This window comes from Trachurus japonicus, chromosome 20 (assembly GCF_045865225.1).
Source record: "Trachurus japonicus isolate A0001 chromosome 20, Traja_1.0".
Lineage (NCBI taxonomy): Eukaryota > Metazoa > Chordata > Actinopteri > Carangiformes > Carangidae > Trachurus > Trachurus japonicus.
The window spans coordinates 14,132,236-14,159,827 of record NC_140926.1 but is presented as its reverse complement, the minus strand read 5'-3'; the positions used below and the strand labels follow the sequence as shown (position 1 = coordinate 14,159,827).

The 27,592-nt window shown below is 45.3% G+C and overlaps 1 protein-coding gene across 2 annotated transcripts; it reads right to left on the bottom strand.

Annotated features, from left to right (window-relative positions):
* Window positions 1-464: 464 nt before the first annotated feature.
* On the bottom strand, window positions 465-27,592 carry boc (BOC cell adhesion associated, oncogene regulated). 2 transcript variants are annotated; one of them, XM_085763119.1, is made up of 18 exons: window positions 27,347-27,592; window positions 14,362-14,490; window positions 13,269-13,541; window positions 9,512-9,658; window positions 8,217-8,360; window positions 7,436-7,729; window positions 5,707-5,979; window positions 5,342-5,610; window positions 5,048-5,213; window positions 4,442-4,504; window positions 3,897-4,106; window positions 3,379-3,554; window positions 2,966-3,188; window positions 2,532-2,717; window positions 2,214-2,425; window positions 2,041-2,126; window positions 1,762-1,919; window positions 465-1,581 (listed from the first exon to the last, which is right to left on the bottom strand). In XM_085763119.1, exons 2-18 carry the CDS (start codon window positions 14,471-14,473, stop codon window positions 1,412-1,414), a joined length of 3,162 nt encoding a protein of 1,053 aa, XP_085619245.1. In that variant the 5' UTR covers window positions 14,474-14,490; window positions 27,347-27,592; the 3' UTR covers window positions 465-1,411. The 2 variants fall into 2 exon arrangements, with proteins under 2 accessions (XP_085619245.1, XP_085619244.1); XM_085763118.1 differs by lacking the exon at window positions 27,347-27,592 and adding an exon at window positions 21,624-21,648.

Genomic DNA, 27,592 nt, shown 5'->3' with positions numbered 1-27,592 from the left:
GGAGGCACTAGAGCCCAGTAAGTGACATGTTTTCTCCCTCTGAGGATGCTGCAAACTCCAAGTGGGAGAAAATGAAAATAAGTTGTGATAATGATTTTTAATTGAACTGCCACATCACTAGGGAACCAAAGAATAAATGTTTAACAGAAAACTTTAATAATGGAATCGCACCAGTTTACCTACAAGTTCTCAGTCATTATGTTATCACTTTTGGTGTAACCTCAGATCTCATGGATTGGACCACATCCATCTCCTTTTTAATTTCAACTGCATACATAATATTCATAACTGCATCTTTTACAGTTGGTTCTATTATCAATGAACTCCTAAATCGACAAGTTTAACTATGATGACACAGTGACCAGCCCCATTGTCCTGTCAGCCGATCATAGCGTTTAGGATGGAGGACATTTTAAGTTTCCACACTAAACTCTCCCAAGATGAAAAAAAAAAAAACACACTGATCAATTTCATAAGCTTTTATTTACATGCAATTGTGCTCCAGCATGTGCAACCACAAAACGGCTATACTTGAAAAGGGGAGTGTAGATTCAGGATCTCCTTCATATTGATTGCAGATGTCTCTGGAAAAGACTAATACTTAATGCACCGACCTGTGAGGGAAGAATAATACTGACACACCTGTCACAGCGCCCTCACCTGACTGTCATTTGGTAACCAGCAAATGAGTAAACAGAAGTGGTTGCAGTATAAAGTTCAGCTTATCAATGACTGAGTTAAAAGATTTTTTTTTTCCAGAATCTCTCCCATTCAGTGATTTAAAAAAATAGCATAAAATCAAAAAAAATAAATAACTATACAATATATAATCTCTTGTACACTACTGAAACAGAATGATTTATGTTGCATACACTTGTTAATAGTTTGTTAATGATGAGCAATGCATAATACATTTGTGTTACTGCTATACAAATCGACAGACGGACGGTTGTATCTGGAAAACGTGATAAAGCAACAGCGAAGAAGCACCTCATAATTACAGCATCAGACTGGTTCAAATGGTCCCTTTGTTTCTGTTGTACGTAAAGCTAAGTACCTAAGGTCCAAACGTTTAGGATGGAGGTCTACAAAGGAATGACGTGAGGAGTGAGGAGGGTCTAGACATGAAGTGCTGAACTGAAGGAAGCCCCTGATCGTCTTCACGTGAGGAATAACGTCTCAAACTTATTTCCCTCCTCGGGAAACGGAGTTCAGCTTCACAACATGGTACTCCCTTTGTCCGAGACATAGTGAGAGAGGGGTTGTATGAATAAAGAGTCTTTTTTTTTTTTTCAATATGAAAATAACCTTATATACAGTATAATATGTACAAAAGCATAAATATATAAATATCTGTGATACAAAAATAAATATTTTCTCTTATTTTCTTCTGTTTGTTTAACAGTCTCTCTTATGCATCTGTTGTGTTGTCTCTCCTTTCGTCCTCGGGCGACGCTTCATTCGGGAGGATGTTCACTTCCTGTATCGTCGTGTCTTGGGACTGCGGTGTCGTGGCTGCAGATGAAGATGTGGTGAAAATGCCTTCGTCTTCTAGAGATAAAAGAGTGAAAGACGTCGGCTCTGCAGAAAGAAAGAGGGAAAAGACGACCGGTCAGAAAACAAGAAGGCTGATTTTGTTGGATACTATTTGAAAAACCATATGTATTGGCTAAAAAATGTATTTCATTTAATCACAAGTAAAGGTAAGACCTAGATCTTTGGAAGTAAAACAAATAATTAAAGGAAAGAAAACCCTCGTACTTTGACTGACGTCCTCCTCCTCCACTTCATCTCCACCACAGAAGCCGCCGTCACCTCCAGCCTCCTGCGGGCCGAAGTGCTGATGATGGGAAGAGTTGAGGAGCTGGAGAGTGGAGTCATCAGGAGAACAGCAGGTCTGTTCATGATGACCTGAGCCACTGAGGAAGAGGAGGGAGAAAGAAAAAACACTTAATATCAGGGCTACAACTTATGATTATTATTGTTTATTAGTTTATATGTCACATTACAAACTATATGAGTTTGTGCATGTGAACTAACCATGTGTAGTGGTAGAGAGGCAGTTGTCCATTTGACACCGTCTGTGGCAACAAACTGTCACACTCCATATCACAATCCACTTCATCCTGCAAAGCAGAAAAGTGTAAATATCACACATTCAACGCTAATTTCAACTTTCAGCTTGTTAACATCCTGGATAAACGTCTCTTTACCTGCTGCAGCCCTGGCAGACAGTGCGTCGGGTGGTGCGGTTTTCCATTCGGAGTGTATTCTCCATTCGCAGGGTAGATGCCATGTGGAGCCGTCATGTGGGCGTCGAGCGGACAGTGGCCAACCAGCGCGAGCCCCTGAAGGGGAACCATGGTGTACTGGCACGAGGACACGGGCGTGGCCACAGCGGGGAAACACAAGTCGGAGGTTTGCTCTGAAATAATCATAATAAACAGAGAATGAGTCAGATGTAGAGGTGAGGATTAAAAAAAAAAAAAAACACAAATGCAAAGATGTGAGAAGAGGCGAGGAGTACTCACTCTGCTTGGCCCAGGCCCTCCAGAGGCAGAAAGGGATGAAGGCGACGATGATGAAGACGAAGGTTCCCAGGACTATACCAACTATGAGGTAGGGGAGGTCGCCAGGCCGAGGCACCAGTCCGGTGGGAAGCTCCAACCCAGCATCTGGGGTTTGAGATGGAGAAGGCCTCTGGTGATTAGGACGAGCTGAGAGAATAAAAGCAGAATAAAAGCTTAACAAAACAGCTCAAATAAACGATGCTCTGACTCTTCCATGGAGTTTTTCCTCAGTCGATGTGAGGGTCTAAGGACAGAGGATGTTGTTACGATGCCATGTAAAGCCCTTTGAGACAAGCTGTTTGTAAAAACGGGCTATACAAATAAAATTGCCTTGCCTTGCCTTCGTCCCACTTTTACATTTAAATCTGCTAAGCCTCCTCCAAAATAGACCTCACCTTTCGTTTCAAGGATCACCACATTGCCGAATTCGCTCTCTCCCTTCTCGTTGAAGCTCTGCATCTTGATGTCGTAGGCGGTCTCCGGCTGCAGGTCAGTGATTGAGTGCCAGTATCTGTCTCCCTCCACCACATCCTTCTTATAATCACTGTCATTATCGCTGTCGGTCGGCCGGTAGTAGATGTAGAAGCCGTAGATGGGCGTGTTGTTTACGGGAGTGTACTGTCGAGAGGGGAATAAATCATGTTACATTCACTCTGAACTTTAAATAAGAATCTAAAACAGATTCTTTAAAGGGGACATATTATGCAAAACTCACTTTTTCATTGTTTTAGTATGTGTATTTGTGTAATAAGAATCTAAAACAGATTTTTTTTTTTTTTTAAAAAGCCTTTTTCTTCTGGTAACTCACCGTCCATTTCAGGATAATAGTTGTCTCGTTGATGGCTTCGTTGTAGGTGATGTAAGGTCCATCAACGGGGCGCTCATGGGTCCTCCCACCCACCACGGTGTAAGCCTTCGAGGGGGCGCTGGGCGGACTGGAGCCGATCACATTCACCGCCACCACACGAAACTTGTAAGACGTACCTACAGGGAGACAGATAATCATCACTAATCTGTCTCTGGGGGGCCGCAGCTCGGCGGCTTTGTCAGCTGACGGATGATGTTTGTTTTCTCATTACTTTGTGTTTTCTTTTTCAAAGTGATGCTGATTGAAATTCAGCTATAGTTTTGATTGATGGCAGCAATTACTGAAATGACTGCAACAACACTCATTATCCTGATGAATTTACGGGCCGTGGGAATGTAATTACGCAGGACATCATCCTTGTGATTATATGCTTATATGAGTCGACATCCTGCTACCTCCGCTGTGTCGAATAATAATAACATAACACTGTTTAAAAGTTGCACGTAAAGATGGCCGACCTTTCTCCAGGCCCGTGATCTCCACCGAGAGGCGCGACGGCGGGATGTTCTCCACGGCCGTCACCCAGTCCTCTCCGGCCTTCTTCACCTTCTTGTACTCCACCCGAAACGACTGGATGGGGAAGCCGCGGTTACCACGAGGAATCCAAGTCACGTACGCCGACGTCTCCGTTGCCGTGGAGACTGTGGGCTTGTCAGGGGCCTCGGGAGCTGCAGGAGGAGGAGGAGGAGGAGGAGGAGCGGTGTCAGACGGAGGACAAAAACAACAACAGATATAAACTCACAGACATCAATCTGTAATTACAACAAAGACGCATCACATCCAACTTACTGAGAGATCATCCTTCAGTGACAGAGGAGAGAGAAATTGAGAAACGACCATGTTAGTCCAAAGGGGAATGTCAAGCGGCGGTTAGTCTCGTGTTAAAAATCAACATGTAGTTTTAGTTTTCACAGCAGAAGAAGGGAATGATATGATATTGTCAGTGTTGTTAATATGGAGAGAAACTGCCACAGGAGCAGAGGAGCTGGAGGAGGAAACTTACGCGAGAGGCTCGGTGAAGGAACCGCTGGAGTTTTCGGTGGATCGATTTGATTACGAGTTCGACCTGTGGGAAGAAGAAACAAAACAAGCCATGTTTAAAAGGAGTATACATAATTTTGGTTTCCATGAGTAGTAGAGGGAGTGTTTTAAATAGTTTCTGCACAACAATGACTTTTTTTCTGTGGCACGGTGGAATAAGCTGCAGTATATCAACAACAGCTGTTGTGTAGCATCAATTTATTTTTAATCTATCAATAATTAATTATATGGTTATTTGAAAAACATCATAAGTAAATTAATGCACTGTCAAGGTAGAAAAAAAATATTGGTAACACTTTATAATAAGTACACACTATTAAGCATTAGTTAAGCATTAATAAATACTGAATTCTTCATTTATAACACATGAATACTCATTAGTATGTAGTTTATAGACTAGTTTATAAACTACATACATGTGTTATAAATGATGGATTCAGTATTTGATGCTTAGTGTGTACTTATTATAAAGTGTTACCAAAATATCATATAAAAAATAAACAACTGAAGTTTTAATTAAACCAAATATCAAACTATGAGAAATAGGACTGATGAGACAGTGTCGTACCTTTGCCGGTCCTGAAGGTCATCATCGCAGGCTGTCCCAAACCTGCACAGTTCTTGGCAGCCATCTCCACCTCATACAGGCTGTCTGGCTGCAGTTTGGCCAGAGTCAGCTTATGCAGAGAGCCTGAGATGCTGCTGGAGGTCCAGTCTGGTGGAGGGTCTCCCACCTGACACACAGAGAGAGACAGAGAGAGACAGAGAGGGCTGAGTTACTAACCAGGAAAATGTACAGGGTTTAATATGAAGTAGCTACTAAGTCGTTTAACTCAGTTTCTGTAAAATCTCCCTGCTGTACCTTTCTGTATTTGATCATGTACTCCAGAACGGGCACTCCTCGCTCATGCCGCGGCCTCCAGGTGAGTTCATAGTAGTCGGCCTTGCCCGTGCGTGGCTGACTGAGGATGATGGGCGCGTCTGCGGGAAGGATCTGCCCCGGCAGCTCGGAGCAATCCAGAGGCAACATGGCGCCTCCAGCTCCAGGCCTCACAGGCGGCTGCTCTCTGAGGACCTTGTCTGGGCTGAGGGGCCGGTAGATGGAGGGTAACTTCCCCCTGGGTGAAATCCCTGTAAAGACAGATTTTATTACATCTAAAGCCTGGGGGAAATAAAAAAGAAATTGAATTAAATCTCTGATAAAAATCAGTTAACTATGCGACTTACCGGCTGATACTGTGATAAGGCGAGCGGAGGCCTGCGAGCTGCCCACCCCGTTCTCAGCCATGCACTGGTACAGCCCGTCGTCCTGGGGGCCCACGTTGGAGATACGCAGCGACCGGGAGGTGGGCCGGTGACGAGGAGACTGGGCGAGGGGCCGGGCGTTGTGCAGCCACATCACCGACGGAGCGGGCTTACCGCGGGTCTGGCACGTGAAGCGGACGGTTTCTCCGTACACGACCTCCTGCTGCTGCAGCTCCACCGTCACCTGAGGAGGCTCTGCAGGAGACAAGAGGAGAAACCAGAGAGTCAGAGGCAGAAACAACAGGAAGTGTGAAGCCTGGACCAAAGTTTACATCTTCAAATTATTTGTTTTGGTCTAAAACCTTAAAACAGGGGACTCAAACTCCCGGCCCGGGGGCCACATCCGGCCCGCGGCCCCCCTACATCCGGCCCGCGTCTTGACGTAAAAAGTCAGGCTGTCAAAGTTAACGCGTTTTAACGGCACTTTTTTTTTTTAAATGCGCGTCTTATAATGTTACAGAAAACATATGCATATGTTTTTTCTCCTCATGTTCCTACACTAGAGAACTTGTTGTCACCAAACGAGGCTGCTCTCTCTCTCTGACAGCTGATTTTTAAATACCATGAAAATGGTATTTGGAAAGCATGGAAAGCTGGATGTTTCTTATGCTTTCCATTCATCTTGCTGGTGAAAAAGAAAGAGAAGAAAAAGATGCGATCAACTCAGGAAATTTTGAGATTAATCGCGATTAAAAATTTTAATCGTTTGACAGCCCTAATTATCATACAATATTTGAAAATAAACCGTTTTCAGAAATATTTGTGATTTTTTTTATACTCGTCTCGAATGCTGAAGTGGCCCCCCACTGAGATGACAGTGCCAGTAGTGGCCCCCAGCTCATTTGAGTTTGAGACCCCCGCCTTAAAACATTCAAATTACAATTAGAAAAACTGAGAAATTCAAATAATTACGACTTAATGTTTGGTTCTTTTGCTTGTTAAATGATTTAAACAATCACCTCATAATCATAATAGTTGTCAATAAACTCTCTATGGAGTAAACATTTCAACTCCAACGATGTCACATGTGTAAGAAAGTGTGTGTCTGAGTAAACTCGTGCTCATGCAACCGTGCACATGTGTAAGTGGAGGCTGTATGACAAAGACAGGGCTATACAGAGCCAGGCAGGCTGAGCCAGCTAGTTGATGGTTGGCTGCTTATGAATCAGGGAAAGACAGAGCTCATTACAGCTACAGCAGCTCTCTTGACTTTAATTAGAGCCAGCTGCGGAGAAACAAGCCCGCAACACACACACACGCACACAAATACACAAACACGTACACACAGGGAGAAAATCACTGTAAAAACAGTCATCCATAACCGAGACACAGTCAATCAAGCTCTGCTGCAGAAAAGAGGGCTCTGTCTGCACCAGCTCTCTCTAACACAACACAGCCCAGGCCTCCACGCTTCTCACACACATGAGTGCGCGCACACATACGGTGCCCTGTCTTCTCTGTCCGCCAAACAGGAGTCAGTCTAATTATTAAATCCATAACACAGTCAAAACTCTGCCCATAAAAAAAACATTGCTGGCAGAGTCGAATGAAGAAACTATGAAAAGCCGTTACAGGAATGTGTGAAATTAGTTTGTAAAAAAAAAGGTAGTAAAGTAAACACAACGTGCTAAAACAGATCTGGTTTACTTACCGAACACTTGCACGTCGTAGAGCACCGTTGCCGAGCCGGCCGAGCTGATGCCGTTGTCCGCCCGGCAGATGTAAGTCCCCGAGTCGCTCTCGCCCACCGCATCGATCAGCAGGTTGCTGAGCAGGAATCGGGTGTTGTTATGGAAACGTAGGTCCTGTCCATCTTTGGCCCACGTGACCTGAGGGGTCGGGATGCCACTGGCGACGCACTCCAGCACCAACCGCTGCCCTTTGGTCACCATGATGGACCGAGACGCCGGCGGGTAAATGATACGAGCTGCTTCTGATGTCGAGCCTGGAAAAAGATGGAAATCGGTCAAAACACTGATTCAAAACAAGAAAGAAAGAAAAAACACATTTCCCACTAATCTCAGTTTCTTGAAATCGCTTGCACACCTGTTGTGGCTGAGATTAGGTCCAGAGCAGAGAGTTTAAGCACTTTTCATCTTTGCTTTGAAGCTGTAAAAAGCTCTAGTACTTGTGCACATCATCATCACCTGTGACTAAATGTGTCCTGGCAAGATCAGATGATAAAAGTCGCACAAACCGGTGTGAGTGTGAGACACATGTGCACCACATGTTGCTGCTGTAACAGTACAGGCTCTAATAACGCCCTCATTATTTTCTCCTGTGGTTTTTTAAATTAAATGAACAGTGAATATTTCAGGACGACCCTTGACTTCTTTTTACACATCTTTCAAATGTTTTTAATTAGAGCAAAACGTGCCAACGATGAAAAAAAGAGAAAAAAAATGTGGCTATTCTGTCTGAAGGTGACTCACGGCGTATGCGCAGGCGGTCAGCAGAGGTGGACGTTTTGACCTCCTGAGTGACGGGGTTGTAGGCAGCACACTTGTACGGCCCCTCGTCGTCCTGCGTGGCGTTGGCTATCTGCAAGTTCCCTGACGGCATGATGAGGTAGTTCCCTGCAGGAAGGAGAAAGAAAAACAGATGTTAAAAAAGAGTGGCCTCGACAAACCCATAAATGAATCACTTTATGACCCAATGCAGCTTCTGTAGGGGCAGTTACAGCTGCTAATGGGTTAAAGACAAAGATGCAAAAGGTTTAAAGATTATTTTATGGTGTTTGTCCTTTAATTTGAAAGCACAGCATTTAAAGGCAGACAGAAATAAGAGGAGAGAGATATGAGCAAAAGAAAGTTAGTGGGAGGTTATGAAGTTTGCACCTTTTACCATTCAGCTATCAGGACATACAAGCCGAAAAGTTTCTTAAAATTACTCACAAAATAAAACTAAAAAGGCAAACTATAAGGATTAAAAGTAGAAGAAATGTGAAAGATTTAAAAAATCAGTTTTCAAAAACTAAAAGTATCAACAAAACAGTCTCCTAGTTTGTGTGGTCCGTGCAACCTCTACATTATAAAAGCCACGTATGCCACAGTTGCACAGCAAAACACACAATAGGTTTTAAAAGACAGTGAAGGGCAAATGTGGTTCGGTGTAGAGACGGTTCACGGTCGACGCTATGTGCATGACTGGTAATCCTGCAGCTTAATGTCAAACGTCTACAAAAGGCTACAGACTTAGTTTTAAAACTCTGACGCAGGGATATTGGATGAAGTACATGTATGAAAACACAGGGACAAAGAGGAACCGCAGAAAAATCAATTCCACATTGTGAAACGCCGAGTGTAACATGAGTCCCGTGTGCCATTCCAGTGAACGCCCGCAGTGTCGACGGAGGCCCACGTGGCGGCGCCGTGGAGTCTGACCAGAGAACAGTTGGGTGAGTGCTTGTGAAAGTGGGATTCATTTCCTGACAGATAAGCTGCAGATATCAGTACCTAGAGCTTCCAGGCATCATCAGCATACCAGACACAAACCACCGCAGCTTTTCTTCTCTTCCAGGCAACTTAGAAGTAAATAGTTTGTAAAATAAACAGCTGGATTCCCATGTTTCAACATTCTCGAGATAATACCCTTATCACCAGGTTTATAATGGGGCTGATAACAGGATTATAGCATTCCGGTAAATTATGAAGATAGTATGGGAATCAAGAGGGAAGTAGAGAGAGAGAGGGAGATCCTGATGAAATGAAGGAGTAGGAGTCAGTACCTTTGGATGTTTCCAGCCACTCCTGTTTGACACTGTAGCGGACCTGGGCCTTGGGCTGGCTCTCCGGGACGTGACATTCAATAACCGCAGTGTTGCCTTCGTCCACCTCGATCTCCTGCTGGTCGTCCGGCTCGAAGTCTCGCAGCTCTGAAAGAAAGAAAGAAAAAAACACACAGGCAAACGAGAAACAGTCAGTGTTGTCGCCCGCAGCACAGTTCGGCTTCTTTCATCATCCCGACACATTGTGTAAATCACATCTATCTGCGTGTGTATATACAGTCAGTCCTCAGCTGTAGGAGAAGAAAACCACAGTGATCTGAGAAATAATAAACTCTGTAATAACTGTGTTGTGTCCATGTCATGGGTCCCACTGTATCACAACCATGTTCCTGCAACTCTGTCTATGAAAGTAAGTAAGTAAAAACCTCTTCTTCCTCCATTTAGTCTTTTCTTTCCCGTTGCCTGTCTTAACATGATCGTACTAAAAAGGACAAAACTAAAAAAAGGCCAGTTTTTTTTCTGTTTTATTCATTCATCCGTCTCTTAAGACTCCAAAGCCTTGAGGTGGTGTCTGTAACATACGAGTGGGTGTCGTTAATCCTGTCCGACATTATACTTGGACTGGAGCCGGTTCGGATTCTTTGGGGAAATGGAGGAGTGCGATTACTGGGGCCATGTGCTGCAACTGTGTCCCACAGACACACAGTCTGCACGGCACAGACACTCATCCGACCTCTGGCCCCCTAAACCCCCTGCCTGAGCGGCTCAGAGGCCTGGCCACCGGGTCAAAGGTGAGAGGTGTCCATCCTATAGGGTTTCAAAGAAAGATATCCAGTTTGGGTTTTTGGGGAGGAAACGGCAAAAAAAAAAAAAAAAGCTCTTAAGAGGCTGAAAGAAAAAGACAAAAAGCCATAAAAAATCTTAGCGGGGGAGTTGCTGGAGTTTTATAGATTTGAAGCAGAAGGAAACTAAAATGAGAAAAGAAAAAAAAAAAAGAGCGAGAGAGCAGTAGAGGGGAGGAGGGAAAAAAAGAAAGTAAAAACTGGAGAAATTTGTCATGCAGGAGTCCAGCAGTGAAATGAAAGATAAATAAAACCTCTCCAGGAACGTAATTAAACATCTACCAGCCTCGCTGATTTATTCTTAACAAACACAGCCTCTCTCCATTCTTTCCAGAGGTGCTATAACTGGTGTGTTTTTCTTGGAGCAGACACACACTCGGGCAAAAAAAAAAAAAAAAGGACCAAGCTGCTGTTATATACAGTACAGTCAGCTGATGAGTCTCTGTATACAGCTGTAATTTGATAAGCAAAGTTTAGTTAAGGCCGTGGTATCTACTGATAGGGACTTCACAGTGATTTACTCAAAGCACTAAACAAACATCTTCACTGCAGGCGACTGATTTATTCACCATGCATGTTGGATCTGTCGCTGTGTCTGGAGAGAGAAGAGGGTGGAGGGTGGAGGGGAGGGGGTTAATGGCAGAAAAAGGGGTAATCAGGGTCTATGCAAACCCACACACACACACACACACACACACACTCACTACTCCATCCTCTGACTCTGCTTCAGCTCTTATTCTGAAAAATGAGAATCCCAGCCAGGACATGTCAGGCTAAGTGGTGTATGTGTGTGTTAGAGGGGGGGAAAAAAGCCTGCAAGAGAGACCGTGTGGCGCTCCATTTGCTAAATCAATCAGGTGCTGTTTTTACAGCCACTCGGCCTCCTCTACCCCCCCACTCCCTCTTCCCCCCTTCATATCTACCCATCCCACCTTCCTCCTTCTCCCGTCTTCTCCCAAATTCCTCCAGTTACACCTTTTAACCCCCCCCCACACCCCATACCCTCCACCGCTCTCCAACTCTACTGCCCCGCATTCTTCACAGGAACAACCCCGCATGTGTGCCTCTCAGGTGTGCATGCATATATGTATGTGCATGTGTGCGTGTGTGTGTGTGTGTGTATCCTGCAGGGATGGAGGATTGATGGTATTCATAAAGTGAAGCAGACCTCCCGCACCAGGGCTGTTTGGCAAGGCCGACTTAAATATTTCTAGAGACACAGCGCATTCATCATCTTTATGTGTAGCAGTAGGAGGCCTGCATGTGTGCGTGTGTGTGTGTGTGTGTGTCTGAATTAAAACATGTTTGTGCAATGTGTTGTTCGTTCACGTTGTGCAGATACATGTCTTATGTTTTCTGCTGCTAAAAAAGAGGGAGGGTGATTGTCTGCACAAGAATCCAAGCGAGCGAGCGAGCGAGTCTTTTAACTTTTGCCAAAAGAGCGCAGATTCTTCAGAGTCGGATGGCGCGGAGGGTCTGGAATCAACCTATCCCCATCACAGAAAACATGTGCGCACAACTAAAGAGGGCTCACATGGAAAGGCAGGCACGTACACACTCCCCATGGAGCAATTCCTTAGGCGGTTTGGGGGTGGCCGAGGAGAGACCGTTATTAAATTAGAGAAGTTTTTTAAGGCGGGGGGGCGGGGCGACCAGTCTGGCTCCACATGTGGTTATCTCAACATGATCCATCCACTATTGGAGCTATCAATAACCTTTAATGCTTTTTTTTTCTCTTCTCTTTTTGTTTTTTGTACATGTGTTACACGTTCTCTCATAATCACAGCTTGACAAAATATCACTCGGCAGAGAAAGAGAGGAAAAATAATAGCGTGAGGTGAAGATGACAAAAGAGGAGGGAAAGTGGAAGTTAATGAAAGGAGGGAAGGGGAGAGAAAGTGACAGGGTGAGGAGTGAAAAATGTGTGAAGGAAGAGAAATGCGAGTGTGTGTGTGTGTGTGTGTGTGTGTGTGTGTGTGTAGGTTATTGGAGGGCTGGAGGGAGAGAGTGTGTGACATCACGTCTCTTCTTGTGTCGAGATCTTGTCTCAACTGGCCTGAGACTCCAGCTGCTCACATCTCTACGTGTAAAACAATACAGTTAAAAAGTGCCTGTTGCTGAACGAATGGGGAGTTTTAGTCAGGCATACACGCATAATATCCTCGGTCCATCCTCACACACACACACACACACACACACACACGCACACACACACTGCCCTTATCTCCCCTCAGCCCTCTACCCAATTACGGGGCCATAATTTCTGGCAAGCCCTGCTGTCGCGCCCTGTGGAGAGGAATGTGGTGTTTTGGGGAGAAGAGGGGCCAGTGGAGGTGGAGGTGGAGAGGGTCTGGGGTGGGGGGGGTCTCTGGTCCCCTCTCACTGCTCCGACTGGCCCCCCAGGCCCCTGGGTCCCTTCCATTCCTCCGGCTCGGGTTACACAGCCTTGGGCCCCCCTCTCAGTCCCATGATGCATATCAAATATAACGCCACACACTCAGACCGGCGAAGCACTAAAAACGTCAGCACGGAGAATAACTCACTTTAACTCCATTAGATCAATAAGATACTTCTTTAAGCAGCAGCTGTTGTCCAACTACGCTGAATAAATACTGTCCGACTCTGTCTCTAATCGATGTGCGACAGTTTCCCACCGTGAGGACAAAAACTGCAGCTGGACCCGGACTCAGACCTGCCACAAGCAGTGGAAAACTACGAGGTTTACAGAGTCGTGTTGGTGAAGACTGGAGGCAAACAAATACCACCCCTGCACTGTTTTTGTTTTACTTGAAGAAAACTAAGTCAAAGGCGTTCTTTGGATGCTCTGACAAACCAGAAAAGGGGCCAGCGGGGGCTTCATGTGTTTGTGTTTACTTGTCGCAGCTTTGTGTGTGTGTGGGTGGTTGGCTACTCACTGGCAGCGGTGACGTTAGCAGGCACGCTCGCCAGCGCTCCAGCGGCGGTGCCGACCACGCACTGGTATCTCCCCAGCGTCAGGTTGGACAGCGTGGGGATGAAGAGGCTGCCGGGGCCCAGCACCACCCCCAGGTCCCCGTCCACCAGCTCCTGGCCGTTGAGGCGCCAGCTGATGTTGGCCGAGGTCGGCCGGGCGCTGCAGCGGAGGCTCACGCTGCCGCCCAGCTTCTGCACCACGGACATGGGCTCCTCATTGAAAACAGGAACCTCATCTGAGGAGAAAATGTATAGACAGTGGTCAGAAGCTTAAACTTTTGTTTTGAACAATTAATCTGCAGATTATCTGCAAATAAAAATCTGAAAATATCTTGTTCTGTCTTACCAATTTAAAATTATAACAATGCACAAGCAACAAACATAGAGAATTATAACAGTTCAGTGCCAAGATACATTAATGCTGCTTAAAAATTACACTAATTGATCAGGAAAACTGTTACCAATTGTCTTTCAATTCATTACTCACTTAATATGCGTATGTGGGTACTGATGTATGCATGTTTATTTGGATATGTGTTTGTGTAGGTATATGTATGTATAAATTATGTATTAGGTGTATATGTAAATTATATTCATGTTTTTGTAACAGGTTTAGGTAGTTATTCATTATTTAAGGAGAGGGGGTGGGAGTCTATAAGTTTTACTTCTTCTCACTCCTTTTCGAATATGAAATTCTATCTCATGTTTAAATGTTTTGTCTTATTGTTGTTTTTAATAATATATTCAAAATAAACATTTCAATCAATCAATCAATAATATGATTAACAGTGCAGCTATATATTCTTTTCTTTTTCAGTTTTTCAGCTCAATATAAGCTACCTGCTTCCTCAGATCATAACAAACTGCTGTTGCAGCTGCCTTTGCACATTAAAACACCTCCCTCCTTGTGAGTATTTTGTTTATCCTGCACCAGGTGTTTGGAAAAACGAATGCAGCAGGAGAGAGCTTGTAATGAGCTCAGTGAAAACAAACAGACACTTTTTTGTTTTCCCCTTTTTAATTATGATTATTCAGCACCTAATTTTGTCAACTCACCAGAGACGGAGGCGCCGCTCTGCAGGCAGCAAAGCAGTACTGCACCCAGAGCGCACAACACTGGAGCCCTTCTCTTTTTCATCCACGGAGTCCAGTCTCGCTTTCCAGACATCTTCCATACACTACCCCCTGAAACACGCAAACACAAACACACACACACAGAGGAGAAGGTTAGAGATTCATTTACAGACCTGGTTCACTTCAAACAAACAGCATCAGCCTGAAACAAACACTCACACACAGAAAACAAAGTCGCCACAATTCAATTCGGAAACTTGCATCATCCTTGTAAACACTCAATCTTGGGTTCACACATAAAACCCGCTCCACTCTGCTTCTATCTTACTCTCATACACACACACAGACACAGACACACAAACAGGCAGCTATTAAGGGAAACACAACCCTGCAGGTGAGGCGGTGCGCCCTCAGCAGCCAAACTCCAGACACAAATAAAGCTTTTCTTTTCTGTCAGCCCCCATCTCACTGCTGCTGACCCCATCTCCTCCTCCTCCGCCTGCACCCGCACCCATCCAGCCTCCATTCATCAAAGGGGCACCCTCATTCTGCGGGCCGTAACCCGACCCCTTCCACCTTCCCGCTCAGGTGTAACCGATACAGGTAGATGGTCCAGGAGGAGGAGGAGGAGGAGGGAGGAGGGAGGGAAAAACACACACAGGCTGCATTCAAGAGCCCGGACAAAGAACAACTAATGAGAGGCAGGATGGAGAGGAGGGGCAACAGGGGGGAATATATATATATATCACAGCAGCGTGTATGAGATGGAGGAGGTGGGCTTTTTTATACTTGGGTGCAGTTTGCATCTGGAGGAAAATGGAGAAGCCCTCGGTTATGGTCAGTCTATTAACAGTTAATGTAGAGAGGGGAGCTTTTCTCTCTCCCTTGTCGCTGGCTGCCAAGTTTCCCGAATTCTTTCCTGTCAGGTTAAACTAACAACTTCCCGTCAGAATGAGGAGGGTGGTCCTGCACAACTGAATCTCTCTTTCTCCTTCTCTCTCTCTCTCTCATATACATACATGTCGCTAAACATGCGCAGGGCACAAACTGTCCAGCATGGCTACAGTATAAATGGAAGTAGCACACACACCAGCTTTCTCATACATATTTGTCCTGATCTTATTATGGCAAGGCAGTGATTAATGAAGGCCGGGGACTGGGGGGACTACACTACACACACTCAACTTGGGGCCAAAGCAGGACAGTAAGAGAATGGAAACTCTTACGGCGCACCTTCATCATCTAATGGCAGCAGTTTAGCTGCCTGGCACGTCGGCCGAAAATGAGCAAAGCAGCATGCTGATGGAAAAGAAGCCGTTGACTATGCCCACTGACACAATGGGCCACGCATTAACTAGATTTTAATTTCATTTTTTTTGAATGTGTGTAATCTATTTTAAAGGCCGTAATGATTAGTCAATTAATCAAGTTGTTTAAATAGAGATTACACATCTGTACATGGCACAACATACAGTAATAACTCATTTGGAGCCTTGTGTCTGGTCACCTGGTAAACACAAGTCCAATATTTATTCTTCTTTTAGCTCTGTTTTGTTCTCCACCAACTCCTGAGATAGATTTCAGTCTGTTACGCAGCCAAAAGCTCCAATGTTTACAATCTAGTCATTAAGTACTGGGCAGACAGTGTACTGTGTTGTTGCATTAATTTAATGCAAGGGTCCAAAAACAGTAACAATGACTTTAAATTGGATTAAATGCTGCCAGTGAAGCAAGTGAGAAACATACAAGCAGTAAAGTTATTGATTATTTACAGACATATTGATTATAGTCGTTTTCAAATGTGGGATTTTTCTGTTATTTTACATTCAGTATCTTTCTATTGAGCCTATATTCAGCCAAGATGTGATTTGAACTGAAAACTGTGGCCTAGAATATAGTGGCCAGCATGTTCAGTATTTCCTGTAATGTAAATAACCCTCCGCTGCAGCAGCCCAACATACATGTACAGTTTCATTTACACACTGGTCCAGTCAGAGTGGCCCATCAGTAGTGGGCTGACTCGGTAAACAAACAGCAAGCATAGCTGAAGGCCTGTGGCTTCTGTGGCCGGTTGCCGTATGGACACAACCTGGGACAGCTGCCCATAAAAGACACATACATCTGTATGAAGCACCTGTCCCCACTGTGAGAGTCACTAACCATAAACCACCGCGCACAGTGGGACACGCTGCCACAGCCCCCCGAGGCTTTCTACCTGTCCAATTACTGCCTCTTATACTCTTCAAAATAAAAAAGCAGAGAGAGAGAGGCACAAACAAAGCTCTGTGGTGAGAGCGGCATGAGAAACTCGTACATCATCAGTTCCCAAAAAGCTGCGTCCCTGCAGAAATAGACACAAAAGACCAGTTGATGTCATATTCACATGGTACAAGCAGCATTTCAGAAAACTGCCTGCTTCCACTGTAATTGTCGATGTCTAGGCTGAATCTGAATACGACACAAAGCTATTTTTTTAACTGTTGGAGCAGCGGCATGGGGTATTTTAGTAACATTTTCTGTGGAAATACATAAGAAATCCAACAAACGCGTCCCTCCTTTCTTTACTCCTCTGAGCCCGTCTGTCTGTCTGATTCATTAGTCAGCTGGCTCCTGTGTTTGCTTAGCAGATACCCTGCAACAAGATGAAAAGCTGGCCTGACATCTACGTCCAACTTTTTCCATCACTCCTTCCCAGAGAAGTCACAGACAGAGACAGAGACAGAGAGAGAGAGAGAGCCTCCTACGCACAAGCGAGGCTGATAAAAACCAGAGCGCACACACAGACAGCTCCACTAAATTAAGAACCAGGAGAATGTGTGTGTGTGTGTGTGTGTATGTGTTGTTCTTTACCAGGAACGAAAAGGCAAATGTGTGGCAATCACTCAGCCCTGTGGTATTAAAACATACTTCAGTGACAGTGCATTGAGAACTGTGTGAACTTTTTAAAAAATCTGCCAGCCCCGGCGCAAAAGACTTGACTGCAGCAGCAGCAGCAGCAGCGAGACTCAGCTTACATGAGACACGACTCCCAGAAGGGTTGACTAGAAAGCAAGTGGGCGAGAAAGATTAATAATAAAAAAAAGAAGATAAAATGCTGGAATAATAATTTTTAAAAAGTGGGAATGATGACTACAGGTGGGGCTGTGTGTTGAAATCTATCATTTTGATGTCAATTGGAAACTAAGTGTGATGGTGTGTTTCCCCCAAGAACTGATGAGACGTTCAGCACCGACTTGGGTGACATTCATCATCCCAGAGCTTTGGCCTCTCATTTGAAAAACCACTGTTTCCACTATGAGTTATATTTCTTCGCTAACTGCAGGTTGTTAACTTAAGTTATTGTGCCACTGCAATAGCTGCCCGCCTGCAGTGAGAAAAACAGGATGGAGGGAAGGAAAAAAGACTAAGAGAGCACTGGTAATAGATCTGAGGTGTTATATAGCCTACACAGGAGCTTCCCTATTAACACAGGAAAACACTCTAGAGGCTGCAGCCGAGACCTGAGAGCATCTTGACTTGTGTTTCTCTTGTGAAGCCTTGACTTGCACCTCCCCCCTTAAGGACTTAAGACTTGACTTGGACTTGTTTTGAATGACCTGCGACTTGACTTGGACTCGGCTCAAAAGACCCCGGCTCTGAACGTATGCAGGTGCCTGTCGGTGCATTCATGTGCGACGTCTGCGGTTTACATGTTGCCCCAGAGAGAGAGGACACAGGGAGAAGGCAGGGTTGTGTTTTTTGGAGGGGTTTTTTGGTGGTGGCGGTGTGCAGGCATGCATCCTGAGAGTGTATAAGTATGCGAGTGCCTTATATGTCGTTGTGGTAGAGAGTCACTTGACAGAAGTCCATTGTGAGCGTGCTAAGTAAAGACACCGGGGCCCCTGTTCTCCCGGGCCGCTGCCAGTCCCATTGTCCCCCTGCCTCCGTGGATAAATTCATTTTGACAACCCTGCTAATTGGATAAAACCCGACTGGAGCCTCCTCCCCGAGCGCTCACATTCCATCTGCTTTCTGGCACGGAGAGGAGGACACACTGGAGGGGGAGGTGGGGGGGGCTGTGGGGGGGAGCAGAGCAGGGCAGTAACTCCTTCTGAGGAGCTGAGCTGTTGAATATTTATCACCTCCCCAAACTCACCCTCTTGCCCTCCTCCTCCCCCAGTTTTACGTCTTTTTACACCCTCACCCCCCCTCCCTCCCTCCCTCCATCTAGGTTCTCCAAACACCACAAAGCCCCCCCTCCCCACCCACCCCCCCTTTAGATAAACACATGCGGTGTCAAGTGTGAGGAGTGCCGGGGGTTCAACTGCCCCAGCTCGGGCCCGCCGCCCCACAATGCCACGCTGCATAGCTGCCATGCGGGAGGCCGGTTGCCCCTGGCGACGTTAACAGGCAGAACGCACCTTAATAGAGTGGAGAGTCATTGTAAAGCAGTGAGCCGGTGCACGGACAAAGACCCCGTGGACCCCGGGAGAAAGGGGAGACGCTACTCTGAAGGGCCCGGGGAAGAGCTGATGGGCCCTGCTCAATGACCAAAGAAGAAGAAGAGGGAGGAGGGGGGGAGTTGAGGGGGGGTTGAGGGGGGGGGGGGCTCAATGACCAAGAGGTTTGGGAGTAGTGTGTGGAGAGTTTGGGGAGGCAGAGAGGAGGAGGGGGAGGTAGTAGGGGGTTCCTTGCCTTTATGGATTGATGTGAGATGGGTGAAGGGGGTTTATGGAGGCAGTTGAAGAGGAGGAGGGGGGTTTTGCGGGGGGGGTTGACTGAGAAAGCAGAACGGCGACTCAAATTAATAGAGAGGATGTCAACTGGCAGGCGAGCAGGAGGAGAGAGCAGGGCCTCGTCAATGAGAGGGTGTGTTTGAGAGAGCGTGTGTGTGAGAGCGTCGCTGAATGTCCCAACATATTTTCCCCGCACTCTGTCAATCTGTTCGCCGGCCTCTCGGTCTGGCCCGGGGTCTGTGTGCCGAGTGCCGAGTGCCGAGTGCCGGAGGACGAGGAGGGTCCAGACTGTGGAGACTGTGGCTCGACAACAAACACCCGAGAACACACCCGGTTTACCACCGGACCATCAAGTGAAACAACACAGCAGCAACTTGTTCAATCAAGGGCTGCAACTAATGACTATTTGCTTTATTGATTAACAAGTTCATCTTTTTTTCCTGGTTCATATATTTAGAAGAAGAAAAAAAAATAGTAAAACTTGTTCCTCACAGTTTCCCACATCTAAAGGAGACAGATTGAAATGTTTTGATTATCCAACTACCCATTCACTTCTATTTAAGAACACATTATGGGGGAAAATGCATAAAATTAAAAGTCAATATTCATATGAGATGAACTGGAACAGAGATCAAAGTAGTAAATTCATTTTCTGTTGATCAACTTATCTTTTCAATTCAATCTACAAAGTAAAACTGGAAAAGCAGGAAAATAAAGCTATCAAAAAGTTTTTTAATTGTGTTTAATTAAGACATTCTTCCAGTTCTATATTTTAATAGTCACACATTAGTCCTATTCTGTTGTGTGGGCCTTGTAATTGGTACAGCTATTAGTTGATTATTAGTTATCAGTGAGCGGTTGCTTGTTTGAAAGATGAAGAGAGGATAAAAGCTGAACAGAGGACACTGTTGTCCAGAGCTGATGATGCAAAACGAAGCAGAGATTCTCATACAAACTTTAACAAGCAAAAACTTGGCAGAGAACAAATCCCAAATCTATTCCCATCCATGTGTCCGCTCCCCACAGACGGGCTTTCCGTGGGACGAGAGCAGAACCTTCTGGCTCTTATCTTGGCATGAGGAGTCTGCCCAACAGGTGGAGAGGGGGCCGGTCCAAATCTCCCACTTGAGACATCACTCGTTCTCATGCCATAAAACTGCACATCAAAAGCATCTAAGCATCTCTAACGAGGTTGAGAATTTACCCCCACCTCCTTCATAATACTTTCCCTCTCTCTCTCACACACACACACACATATGCGCACGCTTCACAAAGTATTAACGAGCTATATGCCCGTCCAACCCCTCCTCAGCCCCCCCTGAACCGACACTAACGAGCTACAGAGCGTCTCGGGGATTAACGAGAGGGTTCTGGACAGGCCTGCAATGGAAAAGAGGGGGGCGTTCTAATCAATTAGGCACCGCCGCATTTGCATAATTTAGATAACGAAGCTGAATTAACCACGGAGAGCTAATTACGGTGCCACAGCGAACACACACACACACCCACATTCCTCCGCCTGGTGTGGGATGCCAGCGTGCACCACCAGGGCCATGGGAACGGGACGGGATCATCACGACTGCTGGGCCAGAGATGACATCACATGGTGGGTGGATGGATGGATGGATGGATGGATGGATGGATGGATGGATGGATGGATGGATGGATGGATGGATGGATGGATGGATGGATGGATGGATGGATGGATGGATGGATGGATGGATAATGAAAGTTGAAGAAGAAAAATGTATATAGAGAAGGAAAGGAAGGATGGGTGGCAATAATGAAGGAAGGAAGGAAGGAATGTAAAAAATAAAGAAATATGGATGGTTAGAAGGAATGAGAGGATAGAGTTAAGGGGTTAAAGATGTAAAGAGGGTAGATCAGTCAAACAGGAGAAAGGATGAAGTTACAAAAAGATGGAGAAGTAGAAGCCATCGTGATTTAAGAAATGGACAGCAAGGTAAAATAGCTAACTAACTATGGGCTAGCTAGTTCGCAAATAGATAAACTATAATATAATAAACAAAATTGATCTATATACTCCAAGTCTATCAAAGACAGCTTGTATACATTATTTATTCTTACATATAGATTAGTTATTTATGACATTTAATCATACAAACAAGCAAATTACCCCGTTTCTTGCTCTGAGTTGTTCTTAACAGTTTGTTAGACAATAAAATATAAAGGTTATCGCTGGTCAGACACACACACATTATATACCATACACATACTTACATACATACATGTGGTTGTTATCTAGGAAGCTCTAACTGAGCACAGAGACTCTGAATCTCACACACTCTATAATCGTTGCCATCCTCTACTGGGAAAACTAACTAATACCCAGGATTTCACAGTACTCATCACACAAACACACACACACACGCATGCAGTTACATATTTCATTTAGCCACAGCCATTCTTTCCCTGCACACACACACACACACACACACACACACACACACGATGACACATAAGCAAGCAATCACACAAACTCCGATTACATGGTAAAAGTATACTCACAGAGGCACATAAATATGCAGACCTCAGGAAGTTTTTCCAACACCAAATGTCAACATGCAAAAAAACAGGCTACCACTTATCCCCCGTCCCCGAAAAGATAAACTACATACACTGCTCCGGCATTCATGCATGCTAATACAGACTTTCATAGCTTTACATATCTGCAGCCTGTTGCTCCTTGTGTGTTCCTGCATCGTAGGGAGGGGAGGGGGGGCAGGAGGAGACGGAGGGAGGGAGGAGGAGGGGGAGGAGGGATGTGAGTGGGTGAAAGGGGCCCCCGACTCCTTTGGCAGCTCATGCATCAGAGTGAATGGAACCAATTATAAATCAAGAGCAATTTCTCCCCATTATTCAGCAGGAACCAGGAGGGAAAAAAGAGGGAGAGAGGGAGAGAGGGCTGCCTGGCCCTACAACTCTCAGTGGGAGATGAAGGAAGAAAGAGAAAAAGCAGAGCGAGTGAAATATTATATGAAAAACAGATATGAGGAGGCATTAGGAAATTGAGATAAGGCAGAGAGGGAGGACGGACAGAGGGGGGGGAGGGATGGAAAGAGGAATGAGGGAATGGAGAAAGGCTGTAAAGTTATATGAAACGACTGGAGGAGAAAAAGTTATAGGAAAAACAGATATGGAAGGAGGAATTAGAAAACGGAGAAGAGGCAGGAAATTGAGCAGCGAGCAAAAAGGCGCAGGGCGTCGTCGACTGTGTTGGAGATGGTGCAAGCGACTTTTGACTTCTGACTGCTCTCGCTCCACGGTTGTAAAGTGAAAGCGGCTGCGTCTGTAAGAGTTTCTTAAGAGGAGAAACAGCTGGAGGAGGAGGCTCGTTGTTTCAAAGAGAGAGAGAGCTCTCAGTTTCAGAAGCAGGATGTGTGTGTGTGTGTGTGTGTGTGTGTGTGTGTGTGTGTGAGAGAGAGAGAGATCCAGAGAGAAAAGATGTGGTAAAGCAGAGCTACCATTTGTCCTGTCACTCACAGCCACGGATGTGCGTTACCCATAGGGAGAGGGAGAGAGAGATCCGAAATGTCATTAAATAAAAACTTCACACACATGCGATTTGGACAGCAGACAGAGAGCAGCACTGTCAGTGGAAAATTCCATCTGCGATAACCTTAGGGGCCCGCTAACTAACTAATCTGGTGCCCGGTGATTTATTCTGTTGAATCATGTCTTCTCCTGCCAGTTTGACATTCTTCAATGATGACTTTTTTCTCTCTGGGGCAACACTTTAAATCTGATTATTGGTTAAAGCCCTGGAACACGACCCAGATTCCTTCCTTGACGTTTTTTTTTTTTTTTTTGTCTTTGTGGTGCTTTTATTGTTCTGTTCACACATGCTTGAGACAGGAACACGGCACACAACACTATTAATATCGTGGTATTTGAAAAGGATGGAGATGTACGAGGTGTTATTCGGTTTGTTGGTCTGTGCACAACGACCGACCTGCGTGTGACGGGGCCAGAAACAGGAGGAGAAAGTGACCGATGGAGGCTTAAACTGAGCAGTCGCAGTCTGAGTGCACCTCAGTGTGTGTGTGTGTGTGTGTGTGTGCGCGTGTGTGTGTGTGAATGATCTACTGGAGTGTCTGGGTTTCTTTTGGCTCGTAATAACACCCCTCTAATCTTTGTCCAAATATCTGCTTTGCACACACAGGGCTATTTGTCTACACACACACAGACACACACACACACACACTCGGCTTTCTTACCAGAGTCTGGAGTTGATCAATGATCTAACAGCACTCACACCACACTCACAATGCGTCTGTGTGTGTGTGTGTTTGTGTTTGCGTTTGTGTGAGAGGGAGAGGGAGAGAGTGTGTGTGAGGGCACGGTTTGGGTAACTTCATTATCCAATCAAGAGCCTCTTAACTTTGACTTTAAGTAGTCGAGCAAATCAAATCAGCAGCGTTAAAACCGTGGATTATCACTATTAGGCAGTTAAGACAATGCCTGAAAGCCTGATTATAGTCATGATACGCATATAAGCTCCGGACTGGGCATTTTAATTGAAGCCTAAAAAATAATTAGCCTCTCCAACTCTCTGTCAGAACTTTCTCCTTCACTATTCCCCTTATTTTTTCTTTTTTTTTTTAACCTCACATTCCTCTCTCGCTCTGTGGTCCTGGCTGACAGGGAAGGATCAGGAGGAGAGAGGTATGCAGCCCCAGGGGAGGGGCCTGGACCCCGGCCACCTGCCGGCCCAGGTGTCCCTCTCTGGTTCTCCGATGTCTGACTGGACACAGAAACCCTCCCGGGGGCGTAGAGGACGCAGCGCCTGAGCCTCCAATCTGTCAGCGGCGGAGGACTAATGCACTGGATGTCAACAGGCCAATAATGTCCCACTCCGGGAAATGAGACGGCCTTATTTGGCGATGAGTGCGTCTTTTGCAAGTTTATAAAAAGTACAATAATCTAGAAAACTTCTGCTGAAATTAGTTTGAAGTGTAAACTACCCCTCCCCTCCCTTCCCCTCCCTCTCACACACACACACAGACAAACTCTTTTCCTTTTACTAATCTCTAAATGACCATGCAGGTGAGGCCAATTGAGGACCAAGATGACGAGCAATGCATTCCAGTGCAAAGAGATAATCCTGATTGGACAGGAACTGTCACTCACACGCACAAAACCCTGCCTACACACACACACACACATGCAGTAAAGGCCCACAGATTGTGCCTGCAGGCTGTTATGGCTGCATGAGTGTACCCGCTGTCATAGAGATGAAAGCGTGCCCTCAGGAAGGATTTTTTTTCCTCCTTTGTCAATTTACACCAATGCTACACCCTCTACAATAACAATGCCGCTTTCCAGCACCACATTCAAAACTTTGGGAATTTCTGGCCGACAAACCCGAGACTGAAGCTGAAGCAGCAGCAGCAGCAGTATTAGCTCTCACTGGTTGTTTTTTAATCTCATACAGCATCAGGAAATCCATCTTCATCTCAAGACTTTGATTTGCAGTGCGAGGTAGAGACATGACAGGCTGAGCAAGGAAAGAGTCAAATAAGTTAAATAAGTTCAATCCAATCTTTCCACTTGTATCTTACATCATGCTAAAATGTGGCAGAGTTACATCTGAGATCTGAAACTCTATTGCTGTTGGCTGCAAACCTAAATCCACACAGTAACTTTTCTTTACAAGGCAGAACACACATGAAAACTGGGCTCCTATAGGACGGATGAAAAACTATCCCCCAGATTCAGGTGGGAAACTATCAGCGTTTGTCTCCACTTGGGCAGGAAACCAAGATCAATCACGTGTCATATCAAGTTCAGACTTCACTGAAGAGCTCTACCTGGTAACAATCACAGCAGACACTGGGACCAAGTTAGTTTTCCCTCCCTGAACCTTTAGGCCTTTAGGTTACAGACGCATCAGTCTGAGCATGTTTCATCCAACACAACAGCCTGTAAAGAAATAGTCATATTATTAAACTGCTATAGGGACCTGACGTGTCTCTGGGGTCATGTATTCGCTCTACTTTACTGTCACTTAGTCTGATGATCACAGTTTTAGTCTAAGAAAAGTCCAAACAGAGTGAAAAAGAGTGATTGTTTGGTCCAAAACAAATGATATTCCTGTTTTCTGTCATGTATCTGTGAGGCTACGAGGGACTCGAGGCGGGGAAAATCACTTTTAAAGAAAAAAAAAAGGGTAGATTAAATTTCTGCTGATTCAACAACATGTCTGATGTTTCAGTTTTGGATTAACAGCCTATAAACAGTTCCACCTCTGTACTTCCAGGCAATAACGTAATGTCTTGGCATTTCCATATCCCACATTAATAAAGTTGTGGTGTTATAATGAGTATAAATGGACATGAAGTGTGTGTGACTGTAGGATTTAAAAAGAAAAATCATATAGGCTGCTCTGAATGGGAGCTCACTGTATATTTTTCTGTCAAGTACAGTTTTCTGTAAAAACCGATGATGATCTCCCACAATTGTGCTTCTCCTCTCACCACACGAGGCCTCAAAAGGCCAAAAGCAGTGTGAGAAACAGGCAGATAATCAGACTGGAATCAATTAGTTCAACTTTGATCCACCCGACTGCCAGAGATGATCAACAACAACAACAAACCCCAACAAGAGGCTCCTTTGACTGAGACCAATTAATTCCCTTATTAGCCGTGCGCCTAATTGGAGGAGGCTCGGTCATTCCTTTCGACTTTTAATCCAAGTGACATTGATTCAGAGGGAACAATCGGCCCCTCTTGTCTGATGCCATGTCTGTCACTGAATCGCCGCGGTTCCTCCATGCGAGGCAGCGGAGGCTAAATGTAATCCAAACAACAAAACGACACCTGGGGTTGGAAACTTGAGCCCCCGCGGCTGTTCCTCCTGCAGCAGCCCTCCTTCTCCATGTCCATGTACTATTGCAACCCCCTCCCTCCCTCCTTGCCCCGTATACTTTCCTCCAGTCTCTTCCAACCGGGCCCCTACGGTGAGTGACACCCTGGCCAACACTCATTAGCAGCCCCGGGGATTAAGACAAACATTTTCTCATTAAATCAGACCTGAATGAGAGAGAGGGATGATATGAGAGAGTGGTCTGCTGTCAGGGAGGCAGGATGCAGCAGCAGCAGCAGCAGCAGCAGCATTCCTGCACGGCTGCACCGAGCAGCTGTCACTTTATTGGAGGCTTTAATTGGGTTATTCTGACAACAGGACTTTAGTTTTGAAAGGGTGAGGAGGAGGAGGAGGGGGTGGTCTATACTGTAGTGTAGAAATGCACTCAGGTAGCATTGTTATGGTTTGCTCCATGTCATTGCATCAGTAAACCATGCACAGGCCAGGGTGGTGGTGAAAACACAGGATGTAACCTAACATGGATCCTAAACAGCTGACACGTAAAAAACCAGATGTAAATTAATAGTGATTATCATTAAGACACTGATTTCTATTCCAACAAAAAAAAAAGAAAAGAATATTTTCCTTCTTATATAACATTATTGCCTGTGGGACACCTTTACATCTGCTACCACCACTGCTGCAGTAGCCTACACGGTGATAATAGCCTATATGGGGGTAAACCTGGCTGAGCTCTCCATGTCTGTTTTCTGTTACCCTATGGGAGCCGCTCTACTCTACTCTATAGGCTGCGGCCTGCAAAACGCAAACACATTTTCTAACCCAAAAAACGCACCCGTGTGTGCAGAAACACAACCGGGAGTGTGTGTGCTGCGTCGCATGAGGCTCCTTCTCTTAAACCACATACGTGTATCGTAGATGTCAGATTTTAAAAAAAGCAGAAAAGTCAGGAGAGAGTTTGGGGGAAAACTACGGGACGCGGAGCTCCCGTCCAATCAACAACAGGCTAAGCCCGAAAGAAGAAGTTTTGACTTTTTTAACTAAAAGTAACAATAAAACCGACCATCAAAACGCGCATTTCCGTGCGATTAAAGCTGACGTGTGGTGCAAAATAGTTTGTAACAAAGTTTATGCGCGATAATGTAGTGAAAAAACAAAAACAAAAACAAATGTAGCTATCCGAGCAGTCGCCAGCGTGTATTGAGAGTAGTAGTCAAACACCAAAAAAAACACAGCTTTCTCAGACATTAAGTTACACAAAGTGTTGGTGGAGACTCGTGTCAACCTGCAAATAGGCACACAAACTGATATGTGTGTATAATTTTATAAAACACATGCTGATAGTGAAGGTAACACACGGCAACAACACAACACGGACCGCATGAAGGAGTAAGAAAAAAACTTACCAAATCTGCTCTGTTTGGTGCTCACACCTCGCTTTAACCCACCGATCTCCTCCGCGGTGAGTGTTTAGTCCCCCAATGCAAAAAAAAAAAAAAATACAAGTTTTCAGCTTCTCTTTCCCTCTAAAAGTCTCGCTGCTTTTAGTAATTTACTGCGATGCCACCGACATTTTCTCTTCGGCTCCCCAAGTTCTCACATTGAAAGGCCGTTTTTGGATGACTGAGCTCTCAAACAATTCTCCCTTTTGC